The 22,504-nt window shown below is 37.8% G+C and overlaps 1 protein-coding gene and 1 pseudogene across 4 annotated transcripts in view; both read right to left on the bottom strand.

Moving 5' to 3' along the window:
• Positions 1 to 18: 18 nt before the first annotated feature.
• Positions 19 to 22,504, bottom strand: part of wdr33 (WD repeat domain 33) — a 45,532-nt gene continuing 23,046 nt past the window's right edge. For 2 of the 4 annotated variants that reach the window (XM_028441321.1, XM_028441320.1), the window contains exons 18-21: positions 22,049 to 22,343; positions 7,566 to 7,708; positions 7,259 to 7,444; positions 19 to 973 (exon numbers count right to left, since the gene is read on the bottom strand). In XM_028441321.1, coding sequence (XP_028297122.1) covers positions 816 to 973; positions 7,259 to 7,444; positions 7,566 to 7,708; positions 22,049 to 22,343 — 782 coding nt within the window. In that variant the 3' untranslated portion in view covers positions 19 to 815. The remainder of the gene's footprint in view (positions 974 to 7,258; positions 7,445 to 7,565; positions 7,709 to 22,048; positions 22,344 to 22,504) is intronic. The other 2 variants (XM_028441319.1, XM_028441322.1) reach the window with 2 other exon arrangements.
• On the bottom strand, positions 17,528 to 18,623 carry LOC114458939 (HAUS augmin-like complex subunit 4; annotated as a pseudogene).

Genomic DNA, 22,504 nt, shown 5'->3' with positions numbered 1-22,504 from the left:
AGTTTAACTTTTAAAGCCACAAAGTTCTGGTGTCAAAGTATTTATTTTTTTATACATTTTATTTTTGCCGTTTCAACTAATTAAACTGTCAAAGTGGCTTTAATTGCAACAATACTACTTTATGGTAAAGTCAACTAAAACCTATAGAAAAGGGGGGAAACTTTCACAACCACACAATTTTCACAAAAATCACAAACACTATGGAATAGAAAACCATAGTGTACATATAATACAAAGTTTGTGTACTAGTGCAGTTAACTACTTAAACCTTGATGCTATTCGGTAAACTGGCCTGCTTTCTTACAACTCTAAGTAGAACCCAAGTGGTTGGATATCTCTTCTGAGATCACTGCGGTTCAGCGTAGAAAGGATATAATGCATTAAAGAACCCAACCCTTGTACATTTCCATGGTAAATGCAGTGTTAATAGTAAGTATTAGTTTAGAAATTAAATTCGTTTTTTTCTTATACCAGTAGACAATAACCTGCTTCTGAAAATGATAAAATAACAATTTAAAGATAATTTCTTTATCTGTCTCCCTCAACAAAGGCTGTGGAAAAGCAAATGCATATAGATCAAGCTGGAGACAAAGCAGTATAATAGTGGCAAAATATACACTGATAGAAACAAAAATTGAAATTTCTACAGTATTGTACAATAATGTCTCATCTACCACCTACATGGAGTGTTCAGCTGGTCATTACAGAAAAAAACCAACATTCTTTAAACACCAAGAACAGACACTAGGACCAGTCTGTTTTAGGTGGGTAGAGAAACTCATAAAAAACAGCAAGTGGTAGGGGATATTCCTGGTCTACCGGCCTCGCACACCACCTCTCGGAACTCCTCTTGGCAGCGGTCCTCCTCTTCTGGGGCACGGCCCCGATCCAGGTCCTCCTCCTGAGCCCCAACCACTACGTCCACCTCGACTAGAAGAATTGTAACCAACATCGTCTCTCTGTGCAGGACGCCCTTAAGACAATGACACCTTAATTAATAATTATCCATGTAGTACTTTTTTATTTCCTTATTCAACACAATGTATTTCAAAGAATACAAACACCAAAGAAGAAGAACAAAATATAATACATTCAATATATGCAGGAAGAGGCAGAAAACCCACAACGGCTTATTTGAAAGCCTCCACCTAATAAATAAACGGTTTAAAATCACAAGCATTTACAATCAGATAAAAAACATTAGGAACTTCCACACTGTTACTGATGACAAGATTTGACCAATACTTTGTTCTCTTTTTTGACAACATTAGAGATTAGTCATTATTAAGCAAATGAGAAAATTGTGACCACAATTTGCAACCACTATATGTTGGTTTAAACTGGGCTCTGGATGTCACACACTTTGGTCAATTAAAGTCTATATTATGGCATGTGCAGTACTGATGAACATGGGAATTAATCTTAATATAAAATGGAAATTAAAAGTTTAAAAGCTGTTAGAAAACTCTTTTTGCCAGTAAAAATAAGATTTTTTTCATGTTAAGAGAGTTTGTTAAACTTAAAACATGTATCAAATGCACATTATTCTATTGGCATTGTTTATAAGAGTATTTTATTTTGTATTAGATGCAATTAAAGTTGTATCATCAGCAAACATTGGAATAAGAGCTTGTGAGACATCACATAAATCAAAAATAATAATTGTCTATATTAGTTCTGAACTAGTTCAGAACCAGAATTAATAAATTAGTTGCTGCATTTCTGTGCTATATCAAATAAGCTTCCAAATGTAACTGCATTTCCAACAAATACTGAGGGTATACTGGTATCTGTGGAAGAAACATATTTTTTGTAGAAGTTGACCTTCCGAATTGCTTTAATATCATTTGATTTATTGTTTAATTTGGTATCAAAATGCTTCATTTTTGCAGATCTTAATGAATACATACTGTATAGTTATCTTTTAACCTTTTGTAGATAGTAAATGGAGTAGGATTATATACATATTTCTTAAACCATTTATTTTTTATGAAATTTGATGTAAACCATGGTTTCTATATTTTTCTTTTTACCTAGATTTTTGGAAGAATAACCAACTGAATAAGACTCGGTGAAGTTAACTTTGATAAGTTGCATGTAATTTGTAAATGCATTATTAGCATTAGTTTCAGAGTACACTGTATCCCAAGAAACATTGCTTATATTATGTTTATATTTTTCCGCATTAGATATGCTCATATTCCACTTTAACAGTACTTCTTTTTTAGGTTTGTAGCTTTTTACACCGAAAGCAATACTGAAATACAAAGAAATTATCTGACAAGTCTGAATAGATAACACCAGAGTTGGTTTCAGAATTAAAATTGTTTATAGATATGCTATCAATTAAAGTTAAAGACTTGTCACGTACTCTTGCTGGTTTATGAATTAAAGAGAAAAACTGTAGAATAAACCAATGGCATCCATTTCAATGTTTCAGTTGTAGTCAGATAAACTTTCAGTTAAAACTTTGATGCAAAAAAATCTAGTGAACAATAAATAACCCCAATAACATTTTACCCACAGAACTAGGAAGCTCAACAAACAAGGAATCTATCCGTCTCTATTTAATAACTCTATTCTAAGTAAAGCCCTAAATCGTCCCTTAATTCAAATGTGAATAAACAGGGATACACCACCTCCAACCCGATTTCCTCTCACATAATGGCAGGACTGAATTTGATTACGTAATTTCTGGACTATAAGATGCTACTTTTTTTCCACGCTTTGAACCCTGTGCTTTAAACAATGATGAGGCTATCTGTTCATGAGCATCATGCAACCAAAATATTGAGCCTCATCACAGTAGACCAATGGAATTGCCCAACAGGTCACGGTCGACCAATGAAACTGTTCACATTAAATCAAACACACTCACACTGAATCATTCCGATCAGCGTGTCATGAACACACCCTGATCCTGGCAATGTCACAAAGATAAGCATACAATGCATCTCTCAAGTTAAAGACAACCTGGCTGTCGAAAAAAAACATGCTGAAGTTGGCATTATCGATTCGATGAGACATTGGAGACGGCAACGTGAAGAACTGACTCGAGGCAAAAAAGACGACAAAAGCTTTCAGAGGTAAGAAAAGGAAATTGTCTGAAAGACAACAAGCTTGAAGACTGGGTCAACACATAGAGCAGATGGCCGAGGTGTTTCCACCATGCAGATCTGACTGAAAGCAAGAAAAATAGCTACTGAGATGAAGATTGAAAATTTTAGAGGTGGACCATCATGGTGGCTCAAATTTATGAGACAAAAAGGGCTGTCAATCAAGGCACGGACAACTGTCAGCAACTCCCTCTAAACTACAAGGAAAAACTTACAAACTTGCACAAATTCAGCTATACAAAGAGATAAATCCGTGGCCCACACATAATAAGAAATATGAATGAAGTACCTTTGACCTGCCTCTCACTAACGCCGTCTACAATAAAGGCGAATTGTCCGTCACACTGAAAACTGTGGGCTCATGTACAAAGACTTGTGTGAAATAAGGGTATGTCTGAATCCAGAGACAGGCCTACGCTCATAAAAATTTAGATGTGTGCATCTGTGCATACAACTGGATCCACACACCTATCCTTTGAACATCTGAATCAGTGTGGATGTGAGCACACGTGACCCCTCTCGGTCCATGCCCCCTTTCAAATATGCAAATATTAAAATGAGAGTGGCACCAGGATTTATCTCACTCACCGTGATCAGAAAAAGGTGTGCATCTCTTACCACCAGTAACAGGAAAGAATGTATGACGGAGATGAAGTAAAGATGCTTGAATTAAAATTAACACACGTGTGTGGCTATATTATTTCAAGTATTAAGCAAACTTTCAACAGTTAAGTAAAGCAAACTTTTAAAAGTTGTAATGTTAATGGTTGACCGTTTCCAGAAGTGTTGGCGGCGGGCGGAATCTGCTACTACTTTCTTTTTGGCCGCATTCTACTATTAAACATATTCATAAATGATTCCTTACCCCTTTAGCACTGAAAGAATATCTGTAATATTATGTGAATATCTGTAAAAGTCACATTTTTCTATTAGCTCTGTCTACTAGCATAGCATCTCTTCTTCACTGCAAGATATCTGCATGACAACCGACCACTGGGTTACCAGCGCCCTCTGCTGGTCCAAACAAATATCGACCTAAATACAGTTCAATAACTTTTTTTTTTTTTTTTAAGTCCAATTGTTAAAACAAATTACGCTCAGTTGCACTTTTAAAAAGAAAAAGAACTATTATGCAGTTTTGCATTGTTTACCATAGAACCAGAATTTAAATTAATAGGCTTCTTCTTCATTTGTATTATTCCTTTATTTATTTCATTCAAGATTTATTTTAGTTAAATTGCATTGTTTTGAATAGTTTATCAAGGGATTATTTTGACAATGAAAAATAAAAGGAAAACAGTATAGTTTTTTAGAGCTTTTAACCCCAAAAAAATAAAGGAACATTTTTCAGTCATCATATGTCTACAGTCCCATTTTGTAAAATAAATCGTGAGAGAATTGTATCATATCGGGAGTTGAGTGAATCGTTACATCCCGAGCAGGGACAGTGCAATATAACAGGCAACCCTTCTTTTTGGGAGTGCAGAGACATTCTGAAGCACACATCAGGCCAAATGTTTGTCTGGCTGTCCTCCATCTGAGCATAAAATAGGCTGCGGAAAAGTTTAATAGGTAAATGTTACTCAATGTAAAATGCTGTGTATCAAATTCGGTATCCACCTGTATTCATATGATCAGATCGGTGACATTTTATTTTAAACCTCACTGATGGGTAATCAGCCTAAAAATCGTGATCGTATAAGTTTAGTTAAAAAAAAAAAATAAATAAATAAATATATGACTATTTACTCATTACTTCCGGAAGTGATGTAGTGTAATTACTTCACTCATTTTCACCCATTTGAAAAGTAACTTCACTATTTATTACTTTCCATTTTTGTTTTATCATTTACCATCTTGATGCATAGATAAACATCATAGCCATAACATCACTTAGCCTGTCTGATAAGAGTTTATTTAGTGTATTTCTACCTTTTTAATCCCACAACAGGAAAATCCACTTGTTACAGCAGAAAACAAATACTAAGTTAAATATACAATTACCAAGTAAATATTCATAAATGTAAATACAGAGGGTACGGACAGTATTCAGACCCCTTAAATTTATTTCACTCTGTTTCATTGCAGCCATTTGCTAAAATACAAAAGTTCAAAAAAAGAAAAACTGAAATATCACATGGTCATAAGTATTCAGACCCTTTGCTCAGTATTGAGTAGAAGCACCCTTTTGAGCTAAAACAGCCATGAGTCTTCTTGGGAATGATGCAACAAGTTGCCACCACCATGTTCCACTGTTGGGATTGTATTGGGCAGGTGATGAGCAGTGCCTGGTTTTCTACACACATACCGCTTAGAATTAACGCAAAAAGTTCAATCTTGTTCTCAGGTGGTAGTAGCAGGTAAAAGTTCTCTCTGTAGCACTGAGCTAGGATAGCATTAGCCGCTAATCATACCAACTTTTTCACTGGTGGTTTATGTTTAACTCACCAAGTTGGATGTGTCGCTGGTGGGTGAATGCAGCATTAGCCAATCAGGATGCAGAACGCAATGCATGTTCATACGCTGTAAAAAAAAAAAAAAAAAATGCAAGCAAAATTGCACCGAGGCTGCGAAAGGTGAACCGCAATATAGCCGAGGGACTACTGTATTTCAGTTTTTCTTTTTTAATAAATTTGCAAAATTTCTACATTTCTGATTTTTTCTGTCACGATGGGGTGCTGTGTACATTAATGATAAATAAAAAAATAAAATGAACTTTTTTGATTTTAGCAAATGGCTGCAATGAAACAAAGAGTGAAAAATTTAAAGGGGTCTGAATACTTTCCGTACCCACTGTATGTGCAAGTGGAGGCCTCGGATAAACTATTCAAATTTTTTTTTAAATTGCTGAACACTATGAGTGGAAAGACAAACAATCACATGTTCAAGTTGTGCTGCTGCTGTTCAGTCTGATGTACAGTTAGAATGAACCACATGTAATTATGCAGCCTGCTTGGTGCACTGTTAATTGGCACCTTCTTAAACCAATTGAGTAGTTCAGTTAAAATCAGGCTTCGACCACTTTCTTATGTGGTCCGGAATCAGATACAGATCAGATTTTTTCAATGCAACCTGAGTGCGAACGACCCAGGTGGATTTGATGCACGTTTGATATGTTGACGTCACTTTGTAGATGTAGCTGTAATAGTGAGGCAGGCACTGAAGGCTGCAAGCTGTCCTCTGGAGCTGAGGACAGCGTGCAGTCAATAGTCCAAAAATTAAATTTAAACAATCTTTTGTGTCTTCAGTCACCATGATTCAGATAAGGCTGTAAAAGAAAAAGTTAATTTAAGTAAATTGCTTGAATTCATCATATTTTTTTTTGATAAACTACGTATATTGAGATGTAGAGAATAAAAACATTAAAAGGCAAATCAACAATAGGTTCATTAATAATTCCTGTAGTGTAATTTCCACAAATGTTAGAAGAATTAAAAGTAGAGTAGAAATCCACATCCGGACCAATATCTATTCTGTAAAAGTCAGCAGAGTCAAAAGGCTCATATGAGTCACTGGCACATTAGCTTTTTAAACTTTTTATACCCTCACAATTGTGTCCTGTGAACTGTATTATTATAGAATAGATTTTTGTCTGATAACTTTGAATTAAAAAAAACAAAAAAAAAAACTAAGTGACGCCATAGGACAGTTCCTTTGAATGGGAACATTTTTGAATGCCTGCAGTTTGTCACGATTATGTTCCTGTTTTTTTCCCTTGGAAAACCCATAAGAGGAACAAAAGTCCAGTAAGTTGCCTACACTAAGTATTTGAGTGGTAAGAAAAATAGCATTTTTATGAGATCCAAGCATTCTGTGTCATGGCTATACAGTATATCACAATTTTAATTCTAATTTGAGATTGTTAGGAGTATGATCGAGCATAAAATGACACTAGGTCACACATTAGATCCTTTGCATTGACCATTTGTGGTAGAATGTTGGTGTGTTTAGGGCAGCATATGAAGTAAATTCACCACCTTCTCGGTGGGCTGTGTGCATATACAATTTTAAAAAATTTTGGGGGAAAAAATGCATTAATATATGCATTAAAATCATTACAATAATAATTTATGGGTTGTTTTTTAGTGATAAAAGGCCATGTCAGTGGTGTCTAATTACCATTGAGCAGAAAGGGTTTTTACCTCCATCAGGCCGTGCTGACTCTCGCTCTCGAGGATCTCCTAATCCTGGGCCATCTTGCCATGGGCGTTTACGTGGAGGCAGGGATGCCATATCCATTCCTTGAAGAGATGATGTACGGTCTCGGCCAGATGAAGATGTGCCATCCTGCATTTGCAGCCTCTCCCCATAACCATCAGGACCTCCGCCCATAAAAAGAATGAACATTTTGTAATTAGGAGTTTAACTAGCAGCCATATGAAAGTTTAACTAATTTAAATGAGGTGCAAAAAAAATAAATAAATAAATAAATGAGGTGCAGACTCGTACCTCCTAAACGAGTCGGCCTCCCTCGTCCTCCAGAGTCCCAGCTGCGGCTCATTTCTTCTGGGCCATCAAAGTCTTCCTCCTGGCCAACATATTCCTCAGGGTAACATCTACCTCCAAGTCGCCCTGGACCACCACCTCTGAACCTGAAACAGAGTCTAGTTCAGAACACTTGGCAACTAATTAGGATGTAAATAATGGAATACGGTTGATGGTGATTGATATATTAATTCAGTGATATTGCATAATTGAATCAATGCAATGGTTTAAATGTTTTGTCCATACTCATCTCTCTTAATTGTTTTATAGAAATACAAAAAAACTTAGCAAAAATTGGGGGTTAACGATACAGTGGTGCTTGTGCTTTATGAAATGCATCAGATGTGCGTCTGTAAATGTGGAACATGAAAACCCTAATTATTTAAATAGAAACACTCAAATATTCATCGCTTAGAGATCACACAGCATATTGTAGAGCTGTAGGAAAAAATTAACATTGGCAGTTAAATTGTGATAAAAGAAATATCTGTCTTTTGGGTGCGTAAATGTTGACATGCCCAAATCATTAAACTACATGCTTATATTCTAGGGTGGGAAGCTCTGGGTACCTCACGATACGATACGTGATACAAAGCTCACGATAACGATTATCTCACAATATGACGATACTGCGATTATCGATATATTGGTCAGAAATAAATCTACGATAATCTATGACATAAGAAAAAAATTAATTGAAAAAATACAATTTTTATTTCATATCTCTGAAAGACAACAAATTGAAAAAGTGTCCTATGAACAGTGACACTATTTTAGTGTAACATTTCTGTAAACATACCAATGTAAACAAATAGGTATCTCCAATAGTGCTTTCTGTAAACAAAAAATAGGGTCATTCTTACCAGTGACATCATTATAGTGCAATATTCCAGTAAACAATATATTGGTTCCTTCAACAAACAGTGACAAAATTTCTGCAAAAATGTACCTGCACAGTTTAGTAAAAAAGCAGAAAAGGTTTTGAAAAAAAAAAAAAAATTCAAAAAAATAATTATTAAAAAAAAAAAAAAAAATCGATACTTAGCGCAAGTGATCGTGCGAAAAAAAATATTGGGATATATCGCCGTATCGAGATATTGTCACACTCCTATTATATTCCCAAATGAGCATCAAACTTATCACATTGTAAACTGATAACCACATTTATCGGTAATGATTTAGTAATATCTTACCCTTTATCAATTGTTATATACCAAGAAGCAAAATTTCATAACTTTTTAAAACCATTAATCATTCATGTTTGGCACTGGATATTGATCTGTCCGCTTTCGTACCTATCCTCTGATGGTCAGTGATCCAGCTTTTTGTAAAGCTGCAAGACCAAGTAATCAGATTTAAATTAATAAATTACAGGTGTGAATCAATTTTATCAACGTGACAAATAATTCCAGATCTGACTAACTAATCACATCTTGTGAATTAATTAGACTAAATTATGAAGTTGTTACACAGAAATTGTGTTTTTTTTTTTTTAATATTCTGAAAGTTACATTCATTAGCATTAAATATGTAATTGCATTTGTTAGAAAAACACAGAAAAATACAGTTTGAACCATGCAAACTTCAAGGGTTTGGACTTTGTTTGAAAAATACAGTGCATCCGGAAAGTATTCACAGCGCTTCACTTTTTTTCACATTTTGTTATGTTACAGCCTTAACCTTTTTTTTTTTTTTTTTGAAAATTTATGAAAAGGAGAAAACAAAGAAATCACATTTACATAAGTGTTCACAGCCTTTGCCATGAAGCTCAAAATTGAGCTCAGGTGCATCCTATTTCAGCTGATGATCCTTGAGTTGTTTCAAGAGCTTGATTGGAGTCCACCTGTAGTAAATTCAGTTGATTGGACATGATTTTGAGGGGCACACACCTGCCTATATTAGGTCCCAGAGTTGACAGCGCATGTCAGAGTACAAACACCAAGCATGAAGTCAAAGGAATTGTCTGTAGACCACTGAGCAGATGTGTAAATAGTACAGATACATCCTACTCAAATGCAAGTACTGCTACTTGATCGAAATTGTACATAAGTAAGTCTTACATAAAATACTTAAGTACAAGTAAAAAGTAGATCAATTATATAGTACTCAAAAAGTTATGAGTTTACTTTTACCTCTCACATACATTTTTGGTAATAAATCTTTTCACAGTTCCCTTAACACTGAAAAAGGAAGAGACAGAAAGAACGTTTTTAATGTAGTCTGGTTGCCTGGAATAAAGCAATATTACATTTGTTTCTGTTTAAACTTTCTGTGTAAAAAAAGAAACAAAACTAATCATCTCGATGGACTCGCGCTCTGTCCAGTCAATTGCATCTGCCCATTGAGAGCTGGAGATAAGAACCAGTAAGACCCCGCGACACAGAAAGAAGCAGTAAGCGGGTCAGAAAATTAATGGTTAATCGTCTCATTTTAACAACAACAAATTAAACCTTCTCGTGTCCAACACTGTGTTTTAATCCTGGAGTGGGTCTTCACATTTTTTACTAAACATTAGCAGTGAACTGTTTTGACATGATACTATCGCCTTTTCCATGTTTAAATGCAAATATACGAGAAAGATGCGGCCAGTGATTTGCAGAATCTTCAACCTCCATCTTGTGGTGTTTTCTCCTATGCTGTTCATGGTTAACTTCAATCCAGATAAGCAGCAGTAGGTGATGCTCTGAGAAAATAACCGGCATTCAACGCTATTTTGGTGTGGTGCATTATGTTAAATATGGTTAGTTGGCTATGATGTGATGCATTTGATTGTTGTCAGGTTTATTTTATGGAGTTTCACAATGTCCGTTGATAATTTTAAAAGAAAAAATTATAGTTTACTCAGTAATGGTTGGGTGTAGAAATGTAATGAATTATTGGTACTTTAGTTCTTTTAAAATGTACTTATTTAGAAATATATATATAAGTACAAGTACCCATAAAAGCAACTAAATAAGTAACGTAAGTATATCAGTAAATCAGTTACTTTCATCTCTGCCACCGAAACAGGATTGTTTTGAGGCACAAATCTGGGGATAAATACAGAAAATGTTTTGCTGCTTTGAAGGTCCCAATGAGCACAGTGGCCTCCATCATTCGAAAAGCGATCGGGAGAGAGGGGCCTTAATTAGGGAGGTGACCAAGTACCCGATGGTCACTGTCAGAGCCCCAGCGTTCCTCTGTGGAGAGAGGAAAACCTTCCAGAAGTACAACCATCCAATCCAATTTAATTATAAAGCACTAAGAAAAACCACTCAGTTGACCAAAGTGCTGTACAAAAGGGAAATAAAAATACAATTATAAATACAACAGTACAGTGGCATTACAGCATATAATTTGAACAGTAAAAGTCACCTTCAACACTGGTTAAACACCAAAGAGAACATGCTTGTCTTAAGGTGTGATTTAAAAACAGGAAGAGAGTCAGCCTGTCGAATGTACAGAGGCAGTTTATTCCACAGTTTGGGACCAACAACAGGAAACGCTCGGTCTCCTCTAACTTTGCGATGCGTCTGAGGGACCATAAGCAACGCTTAATAGGCTGATCTGAGTGAACGTGCTGAGGAGTAGGACACGAGCAGATCAGACAGATAACGCGAGGCAAGGCCATTGAGGCATTTAAAAACAAATAACAGAAATTTAAAATAAATTCTGTACTGAACTGGGAGCCAGTGAAGGGAAGACAGAACAGGTGAAGCCAGTTAGCAGGTACCTGAAGCGTTCTGAACCAGCTGCAGGCGCGTGAGCAAGGACTGACTGATGCCGGTGTACAGATAGTCCAGTCGTGTCGTGACAAAAGCATGGATCAGTATTTCAAAGTGTTGCTTTGAAAGTGACGACTTTATCTTTGCTAGTTGCGTCAGATGGAAAAAAACTCGCCTTCACCACAGCACTAATTTGTTTGTCAGATTTAAAATTTTAATTTTAATTTTCACTCCAAGATTTGAAACAATGAGCTTGACAAAATGTGACAACAATTCTAGATTTACCAAGGCGGCGCTACCAGAATTACTCAGCCTAACTAGGAGTACTTCAGTCTTTCTATCATTAAAATACAGATAGTTAGCAGACATACAAGATTTGATTTTATCAATGCACTCCAAAAGTTGAGTAGTACTGAATGCATTCTCACGCTTAAGGGGCACATACTGTAGATTTGGCTGTAATCAGCATACAAGTGAAATGACACCCCAAATCTACGGAGAACAGATTCTATCGGTAGCAGATACAATGAAAACAGGAGTGGCCCTAGGATGGACCCTTGTGGTACGTCATACGACAGGGGGGCTGTGGAGGAAACAGTCCCCAACTTTGACGCAAAAATCTCTGTTAGGTAAGATCGGAACCATTTCAAAGCACATTCCCGAATGCCAACCAAATTTTCAAGATGACATAAGGATTTCATGATCCACTGTATCAAATGCAGCGGTCAGGTCCAACAGCACTAAAGCCACAGTGTGGCCAGAATCATTAACCATCAAAATATAATTAAAAACCCTAAATAAAGCTGACTCAGCACAGTGGAGGTTCTTAAAACCAGACTGAAAAACCTCAGGGATCTCATGTTCATCTAAAAATGTCTTCATCTGATTGAAAAAAATTTTCTCCAAAATTTTGGACAAAAATGGGAGCTTGGAAATTGGGCAAAAATTATAATAATCGTTAGAATCAAGGCCTGGCTTTTTAGTTAATGGCTGAACAACAGCATGTTTGAAACTGCCCCATTCACCAAGCATCCATTAATACAATGCAAAACACAGGGTGCTATTGTGGAAAAAATGTCTTTGAACAGGCGTGGGGAAATGGGATCAAAGGGTGAACCAGTGGGCTTCATTTGACTGACCACCTTTTCTAAATGATGGTCACAGGCTCAAAACGACAGAATAGGGCTGTGCGTGACAGTCAGACACGCCAACAAAAGGAGGACTGATAAGGGCCTAGTGGTCACAACCGTATTTATAAAAAAGTTCAAGAGGTTTTCACACATTGCAGGTGTCGCTTCTCGGCTATTGGATTGAGGAACATCAAGAGCAGCATTCACCATATTAAAGAGAACCCGAGGGTTGTTCCTATTGGATGTAACCATATCAGCAAAATAGATAGTCTTAGCAGGTTTCACACTTTTCTGATAGTTATGCAAACTGTCCTTTAAAATTTGAAAGGAAACCTGCAACCGTGGCTCAGGTGGTAGAGGGTCGTTTTCTGATCGAGAGGTTAGGGGTTTGATCCCAGTACCTGACTATGTGTCGAAGTGTCCTTGGGCAAGACACTGAACCCTAAGTTGCTCCCAGTGGTCGACTAGCGCCTTGCATGGCAGTTCTGTCCCACTAGTGTGTGAATGTGAGAGTGATTGGGTGAATGAGCTGATATGTAAAGCGCTTTGAGACTGCTTCAGTGTGGTGATAAGGCGCTATAATAAATCAAGTCCATATACCATCTTATCCCTTTTTCATCTCTGCAGCAATCCACCAAGCAGGCTTATACGGTAGAATGGCCAGAAAAAAAGCCAATCCTTAGTATAAGGCACATGGCAGACTGTCTGCAGTTTGCCAAAAGGCACTTAAAGGACTCTCAGACCACGAGAAACTAAATTCTCTGGTCTGATGAGACAGGATGCCAGGCATCATGTTTGGAGGAAACCAGGCACTGATCAACACAAAGCCAATACCATCCCGACAGTGAAGCATGGTGGCAGCATAATGTTATGGGTATTTCAGAAGCAAGAACTGGCAGCCTAGCCAGAATATAGGGAAAGATGTACTAAAGTACAGAGACATCCTGGATAAAAACCTGTTCCAGAGCGCTGTTGACATCAGACTGGGGCTAAGGTTCATTTTTCAGCAGGACAACGACCCTAAGCACACAGCCAATATCTCAAAGAAGTGACTTCAGAACCACTCTGTGAATGTCCTGGAGTAGCCCAGTCAGAGTCCAGACTTAAATCCAATTGAATATCTCTGGAGAGATCTGAAAATGGCTGTGTGTTAAGATTGTGACATCATTTTCAAAAAGACTTGAAGCCGTTATTGCTGCCAAAGGTGGATCAACAAAGTATTAAGCAAAAGCTGTGAATACTTAAGTAAATGTGATTTCTTAGTTTTCTGATCTAAAAAAAAAAAAAAAAAAAAAAAAAAAAACTTATTCACTTTGGGGTCTATTCTCCCGTCTGCACTTAAGCGCTTTTTTGCGCGCCTGCAGTTATGCACTTCTCTCTAACGCTTATTCTCTGGTCCAGGCTGCTGACACACCCACTGCGCGTAATGAGCCAAAAAGCCAAAATCACAGATCATGGAGTTTTCTTAATGCTTGTAAATGTCATTGAAATCCGTGAAAATGATAGAGTTCACTTTTAATTTGAAACGCCTTAATTGATAAACAATGTAACAGGTTGATTTGATCAGAATATTGCAGTGTGACTGAGTATTCTGTCCGAGTCACAGTTAAAATCTCTCTCCTTGATCATCATCATCATCGCTGTAAAGCATGACCGAGTTAGATGCACGGTCGGAGTTGATGTACTAATTTGGCAGTTCCGCTGCAAATACTGTGATGTAATAGTTCAAAAAACGTAATAGAGAATAGAAAAATCGAAACAAATTGAAAAATATGAGCAAAACAGAATATAAAGATATCTACGGAGCACCTGAAGAGACTTATTTGATTTTTTCTGTACTTCTAAGCACTCTAAATATACAACAAAATGCATTTAAGGGCTAAAAAAGTGGATTTAGCATGATATGTCCCCTTTAATATGATTTGGAATAAGACTAACAAAACATGAAAAAGGTGAACCACTGGGAATACTTTCCAGATGCACTGTATTACTTCTTTTTAAAAAAAAACAAAATAACAAGCTTGTCCATGAAAAATAAGGACCACAAAGAATTTAACTTAGAGATTTAGAAAAATTCTATACCAATATGATAGAACGGCTGAATAAATTTAAACCTCGACCATTCAAATCTGTTCAGACAATTTATTCCTCTTACATTTAGCCAATTGCTGGGGCACTGCAATATTCATGTTTTATTCACATTGCCACATGCATAGTGACTCACTGTAAATCCACTCAGTAAAAACTCCAGCCCTTAAAGCTAAAGTGAGCCATGACACAGACAGCCGTCATTGATGACAGTAGTGGTCATCTGTTATTGCCATGTTCAAAGTGCTTCCATTGTGGGTAAACTAGAGTCTACCGAAACCGCTCCAATCACCTTCCTACACATTAATAGCGCACCAGTTTATAGGTCCCATTAAGCAAAAGCTACTTTAGCTTTGTTAGTTTGGCTAGACATGGTCCCATTGCTTGTTACTGCCCGAGCCCTCCAGTATTTCTTAAACACTGGGGTGTTTTTCTCTGTAACGATGGATACCTTTTCTTTAGGAATCAATGCGGGAAAATAAACAAAGATTAATATTCACAGCCCTAGTATTAAGTGAAGGAAAATATTTACCTTAAAGTCAAAAATAATAAAATCAACACAACTAAATGTCTTTTCTTTAAAGCCTCACAAAATATGAAGCTTTCAAATGAATTGACTGAAACCGAAGTGTTCTAACAGTTACATAGAATTTAACGGGCTTGTAATCGGAGGGTCACTGGTTCGAATCCAACCTGGGCCATCACTGTGGGCTATTGAGCAACTCCCTGTAATCTTGTAAACAAACTGTTACCCCACGGAATTTCCTCATCATCAAAGTGTTCCTCCATTTAAAAAACACTACAATATGCACAGTACCAAGCTCATTTATTTTTATTTGTCTGTTCACATTACCATTTAAAATGTGACCTGTATCAGACTCTAGTGTGAACAGTATCATGTGGCTCCAATCTGACCAGCATGCGCATTGTCACGTTTGTCTCAAAGTTTTTGTGCAGTGGAGCTGGAGAATGAACGAGCAGGTGGAGGAGGATGAGGAGAAAGAAAAAGAGAGACAAATATATATATATATATATATATATATATATATATATATTTGGCTTTTTGTGCTGCCAATTTGCTTTTAAACACAGACCATTTATGATATGAACCTTCAAGCTTTGACCCGAACCCGACAGAGTAAAACTGAAACAGACAGGTGCCCGACAGACATTAGGTATTTATATCCGCGCCTGACCTGAAACCAACAGTGAAAACCTTTTTTTCCCCCTCATATAAATGACATATTTACTATACTTGTTTTAGTGGTAAGCCTGCTGTAATTAACAAACAACTGTCCCTGAACGGGGAAACAATCGCACGTCAAACACAGGTGCGCAGTGTGCATATGAGACATTGGATGTATTAACATAATCCACGTCTCAAATATAAGGACAATCCATGTTCTTGTACAGAAAAAGGATTGATTCAACAGTCGATGATTAAAGCCTGTCTCAATTCTGTCCCTGTCCTCTGCTCCACGGAGCAGATCGAGGACAGTGGACAGCTGCGCACAGCTGTGTGTGTGCAGTGCAGCACTCACTGCTGCCTACAGCTGTGCTGTAAATTGACGTCAACGTATCAAATGCGCATTAAATCCTCCTTGACCGTTCACAATGCTCAGAACTGATGGATTTCAACAGAGGACAGTCGGACATCTGCACTCAACCTCCAACAGGCAGCCGCTAACCATACCTGTCAAGTTTTGGATTTGAAAATAAGGGAAATTTTCTGGCACCCACTACGAGCCGTCCCACCCGCCCAACCAAGCTCCAGTATCACTTATATTTTAAGATAGGTGTACAAGAAATCTAAAATACCCACTTGTCTACCACTTACTGAATACAATTATGTGATAAGAATCTGGTAGGTCGACCTTTATTAACATTGAAATGCTGTGAACATTCCTACTAGGGCTGGGCCATATGGACCAAAACTAATATCTCAATATTTTTTCTCAAAATGGTGATATACGATATAAATCTTGATAATTTTATCAAATAAAGTCTGACCAGAAAAACAATTCTGGGTTGAATTTGCTGATGCAAAATGCTACACAGGGACATTTATTAACAAACAGCTGCACAATATGTGCACTCAGAAATCCATCTAAAGGAGCTTTACATGTTCTGAGAAGTAAAAGCAGCGACTCCTAAAACTAGTATTTTGTTTCATATGATATATGAAATATTATAGTTTTCTATATCACCAATGTAGAAAACTCGATACATCTTGAATCGCCCAGCCCTAATTCCTAAATTATAAAACAGCCTAAATAAAAACATGAATGTGTATATGAAGCATATGTGTTTATTTAATATACTTACAGTTTATATACAAGTCAATACGTTGCCTATTTACTATTAATTTCACATTGCTTGTCTTTAAGTTAAACATTTTATTTTCATGACATATTTTCTTATAATTTCTCATGCGGTTCTCTGGTATTCACTAATGACTTATTAGACATTTGTTGTAGACTTTACATTCTTTGACAATTTTTGAAAGCATATTGTATATTTGTGGCTCTTGTAATTGGCTGATTTTTCATGCTGACTTACGTGGTTCCTTTCGCTGTGGGAGACGTTAAAATCTCAGTTATTAATCTTACAGAAAGTGTAACTGTGTCCCATCCTGCTGCTCTTTAGGAAGGTAAACTCTCTGTAGCATTTCACAACGTATTTACATGAATTCTTTATTTTTTTTCTTTTGTGATTAAAAAAGACATTTATTTATTATGTGGCAGACTTTGATAATACAAATATATGGAACACTTCCTATTTAAAAAAAAGCTTAATACAGGGTGCAGCAAAAACACCACAGTATCACATATAAAGACTCCAGGAATACATTAATTTTCTGCTACATTAACACAAGGAATTAAGGAAGCCTGGGGGGGAAAAACTCACAAATGTAGATTACTTTAAAATCAGATGGAAGATGATGCACATATGGATCAATATTTAATACAAACACCAAACAAAGCTGAATCACAACCTTGGCTTATGTGAGCATCCTGTGGGATTTTCACTTATTGTAGTGAGTGAACTCTTTCACGGCCCAGCTTTTCACTTCCATCTCCTGCCGTAACCTGCAGTACTCCTCGGCCAACGCCTGGAACTCCTTTCCCAGGATCTCAAAGGAGGCCAGCTTCAATTCCACTGACTGCTTCTCTGCTTTACATGCTTTTTGTTCACACTCCAGCTTCTCCCTCATTTTTCTGTGCGCTGTTATCGTGTCAGGTGTGTATGTCTCCAGCTGGATTTCCAGCATCTCTGTCTTTATCTTCTGCAAGACTAGTTCACATTTTACTTCAAAGTATTCTAACTTCTTCTTGTCTTGATCTGTTTGGACAGTCAGTCTGTGATGTAAGATGAGAGTCTGGAGGAGTTGAATGCACTTTGTAAGCTCAGTGAGGTAGAGCACTGTGTTCTCCTTGTTGTGTTCCTGCAGACTTGCAGCTCTTTTCTTGTCTTTGTCCAGCTGGGCTGACAGATGAGACAGCTTCATGACCTTCAGACCCTCACTCTCAGACTCCCAGTCAGGCTGGTAGTAGGACAGCAGACTTATCCTTCAGATGTTTCTCCAGCTGTTGAGGAACACTCTGCTTCATTCTTTGAACATTCTTCTCCGATGGCATGAGCTCCATCACATGCTCAGGGCTCAGACCCAGTACAGAGGGCTGGTCCTGGTTGGTGGTGCTACTGGGATCCAGCTGTCTGACACACTGGGCCATCAGCAGACACCGTTCCATTGTTTCACAGAACATTGTTTGGTCCAAGGGAACAGTAGCATGGTGCTTCCTGACACGCTGGTCCTGAACCATCTCCTGCAGGCTCCTATAAAGGCTTTCAAACCGCAGCCACTGACGCCTCTGGCTTTTCAGCTTCTGTTCTGCCTTTTCTAGCTCTGTCTTCAGAGGAACCGTGAGTCCACTTTGGTCCACGTGTTGGGCCAGAATAGCAAGAAGTTTACAGAACTGAGGGTTTTCAATCAGATCCCCCTCTGTCAGGTCACACAGCGGAAATGACGACAGAACTTCTTGGTGTAAACTGTCACTTTTACCCAACAGCACATTAGTTGCCTCAGCACTTGAAGACATTCTGCACCAGACTGTATTACTTTTTCATAGAAAAAAACTGTTTTTTTAAAAAAAGGATTTAAGGCTTTTCTTTGGCAGAGACGAAGCAAACTGTTTACATCCGGAAATTGAGCTGCGCGGTTTCCAGGACGCCTTTCCATTCATTCATCATTTCTTTTCTGAGTCGTTTCCGGGTGTGTTGGCGCTGTCAGCACTAATCTCGCGAGAACTGCCACTCAGGCCATTTCAGGTGGCAGTTCTCGCGAGGCCAGTTAAGTAAGGCATCTTTTAATGATTATTACATTAAAATACGGGATATTTACAGGAAAATACTAATATGGCGGGAAAGAGGGGATGCTTGACAGGTATGCCACTAACACAAGGAAGCAACATCGATGTCTGTTCATGTATGCGAAGCGTACTTTCTGAGGGGATTGAGTTCTGATTACCACAATTATTTGGTCTGTCTGTAGTACTAACATGAGCCTGACTAAAAGGTGTGATTTGCCAGAGATAAAATCCTTTGGTTGTGCTGTGTATGAGCCACAGACGGCGAGATGGAATGGGATGAGAAGAGCGTTCACTCTGTGCTCACCAGAAATGATCATGGTGACGTGACTAAAACACATTTAAGACCTATCTGATCTGAATTTAAGACAATTTAATACTTTTTAAGGCCTTTTATTTAAAATATATATTTAACTATTTTTAAGGCTCTTTAAGAACCCAAGGTCACCCTGATGTCAACAGTTTGGTGATGCTGTCAGAGCCTTACGTCATAATTTTTAATTAGCCACTTTAATACTGTATACCATAGTAAAATAGAAATTTGGATACCGTCCAAGCCTATTAGCTAGGTACTGGACTTTGCTACTACACGCTGTTTACATTGCTTGTACTAATTTCTAGAGCTCTCTGCTATTGGCATGCTTATCCTCACTTGTGACGCAAGTCTGCACTGTTTCTAGGTGTGATTGGTCTGACGCTGCATTCTCCAACCCTTTCACTGGAGTGCGCACAGCGTCAGGCTGAAATTATCTGGGTTAAGTGGACGTGTTGATAACGTGCTTCGTAGAACAGCTGCTCTGTGATGGAAAATGTTTGGTTAGGTGAAGCCCGCTAATAGAGAGAAATCCCAGATATAATAATCCAACTTAGTACAGGCCATCTGGTTTCAAATTCGTACGCATAAAAGTTAAGCTGCTTTGAGTTGGCTTGATGAATGCTGATTGGCACCTAACTCAACTAAAAGTAAGTCTCTTTAGGCTATTTTATCAATTACAGGCTGTCAAAGCTGCCCTTCAGGGAACTCAGCCAATCAGATCATGCCTAAGGCTTGCTACTGACTAAACTATAACACCAGCTGGAATTTCACACTGTACCAACAGAAACTTTGCGCAAACAGTTGATGACTGCTCATCCAGAACTATAAATGAGAAAAATACAAATCCACACAATCTATTGCACATTTACACTACACACTTGTTTTTATCTAACTATTTCTATTAAGCTGAAAATGTCATACCATGAGTAAATCCAGAGTTAAAGCCAAAAAAGATGGATATTTTTTCAACAACATTTTTTTGTTTTTCTTTCCAAAAATATTGTAGTGTATCATTATCGCAAGCCCATTATCTATCGTGAACTAAGTGTATCGTACTACCCGTTATATTCTATTTCACCATCTGTATGTAGTTTTTCCTAAAGCTCTAAGTTTTGCTCTAACTGACATGATTCCACACATTAAAAAATGCTCTTATTTGGAACATAAATGAATTCCTAAAGCTGCAAAAATAGTTTTGTGTCATACGACAGGACCAACGTGGGACTTACGAAAGATTTGTATCTGACCAATTCCAGTGTACCAATGAACGGGTATCGATAGATGCAGCAGCTGAATTTGATAGTCATTAACATGTTACGTCCTCAAATATTCCTGGTTCGGAGGCCCCGCCCACTGAGGTAAAAAAAAACATTTGCAAGGAAGTAAACATTTCCGAGAAGAAAATCAGCATTTTCACAGCTGAGGTGAAGAAAAAATGTTATACTGTGTGTGTGTGTGTGTGTGTCTTGACCCCCTCCGACCCCGTAATATTGACTCAATGAATCCAGGTTAAAAACCTGCATTCTGGCAACAAGACACCTCATACATTTAGTACATCCCCTCATTTATGGTGTCTCAGGTTGTGTCACCTGTTAAGAATTTAAATTAATCTTGGTGGGTCTATAGTTCTTTCATTTGGAGTATAATATCTTCAAGGAGAAGCCTTAAGAGTAGTTTTGTTCAACAAGATGTAAAGACAAAAAAAATTAAAAACCTGCTAGATCCAGACATTAAAGGGGACATATTATGCAATTTTTTGACCCATCTCCATTTGTTCCAAGAATCCCCATAGTATTTGAGGTTTATTTTCCAAAACTCACCTGTTTTAGACCTCTGTAAAGTCACTTCCTGAGCAGTTCTGAAATCCGGTCGTTTTGGGGCCTACTTATGCTTATGCATGTCTCGCTCTTTTACGGGGTGATCAGTGATCACCAAAGCGATTTTATTTTTCGCTATCCACACACTGTTATTGTTTTCAGCCAAAAAACTGCACATTACAGTAAAACACATGGCTATTTAGGCAGCTATTGTTATTCTGACTCCGACTCATCGCTTCAGGGTCTCTGCATCTCAGCAGCAGCAGCAGTGATTCAAACTCTCACCGGAGTGTAAAGCTGCTAAGTCACTTTCTCCTCCTCCATTGCTCTTCTAACTACAGGAATAGTGCATTTAAGGTGATAATAGTTTGTTTTCTCCAACCGCTGCGTCGGATTGTGTCACAAACACGTCAGATCAGCGATATGAGGCGATATTACAGGTTCGCCAATGCGCCGAACCACAAGAGCGGAGTACACCTCTGCATGATCAAATGTTTACACTACAGTGTACTTTTCACGACACCGGCAGCAGGAAAGTTCTGTATTTAGTTTTACCGGTAGCCATCACTCCTTTGATAAAAAAAACAAGGGCGAACTTTCGCAAAAATTTTTATCAGGTTGGTTGTGGAGTCCATGGGTGGAGTGAACAGAGGAGGGGAGGGTATTTTCTTTCCCAATTTGACTTGAGACATCACAAATTTGGAAAATTTGAAATGGAGCAATTTTGTAAAACTTACAAAAACCACAAAAAAAACAACGGATGGATTTATTTCACACTTTGTGTGCTGGTGGACACTCAAGTTACCTCATATGTGATAAAAGAAATTCAAAAGTGAATTTTTCATAATATGTCCCCTTTATGTGATCATCAAGGTCATGAATGGAATTACCGACATCATCTACTCAATCGTAACTGACAATGTCAAATTCTGCAATAATTCTTGACTTTTTGCACGTGCCACAATTTGTAAATGGATTAAAAGGTCAATAAATATGGGAGGTTGGTAATATATTTACAGTCATACCTGCCATCCCATCTTCCTCTGAAATCTCCTTCACTGAACCTTTCATCTGGCCCCCAGTTGCCACCATTTCCACCTCCTCTGTGTCCTCCTCTGTAACCTCCTGGATATGCTGGTCCACTCCTCCAGTTTTCATCTCGTCCGCCTTGGAAGTCTTGGCCTCCTTCATATTCCTGTGGCCCACAACAACTCTGCTGATTGTCCCCCCAGTATGGTCCTGAGCCTTGGTCTGGTCCCCCAGGTCCCAGCTGGTCAGGAGAGCCCATGTGGAGATTTAGGGGTGGCCCCCGAGAATCACCTTATTTGGAAAAGCCAGAAGTTATGAACAAATTCTTGTGTCCTTTTCTAAAATCCCTCTTGGGCACATTTAGAGCTCCTAACATAATGTGGATTTAGCAATGAGAAACATTAAGCAGGGTAGTCACACAATAATCAGGCGCTGACCTGAACATGTTTTAC

The sequence above is a fragment of the Gouania willdenowi genome, unplaced genomic scaffold, assembly GCF_900634775.1.
Source record: "Gouania willdenowi unplaced genomic scaffold, fGouWil2.1 scaffold_215_arrow_ctg1, whole genome shotgun sequence".
Lineage (NCBI taxonomy): Eukaryota > Metazoa > Chordata > Actinopteri > Blenniiformes > Gobiesocidae > Gouania > Gouania willdenowi.
Note: the sequence above shows the minus strand (reverse complement) of the source record. Positions and strands in the feature narration are given on the sequence as shown.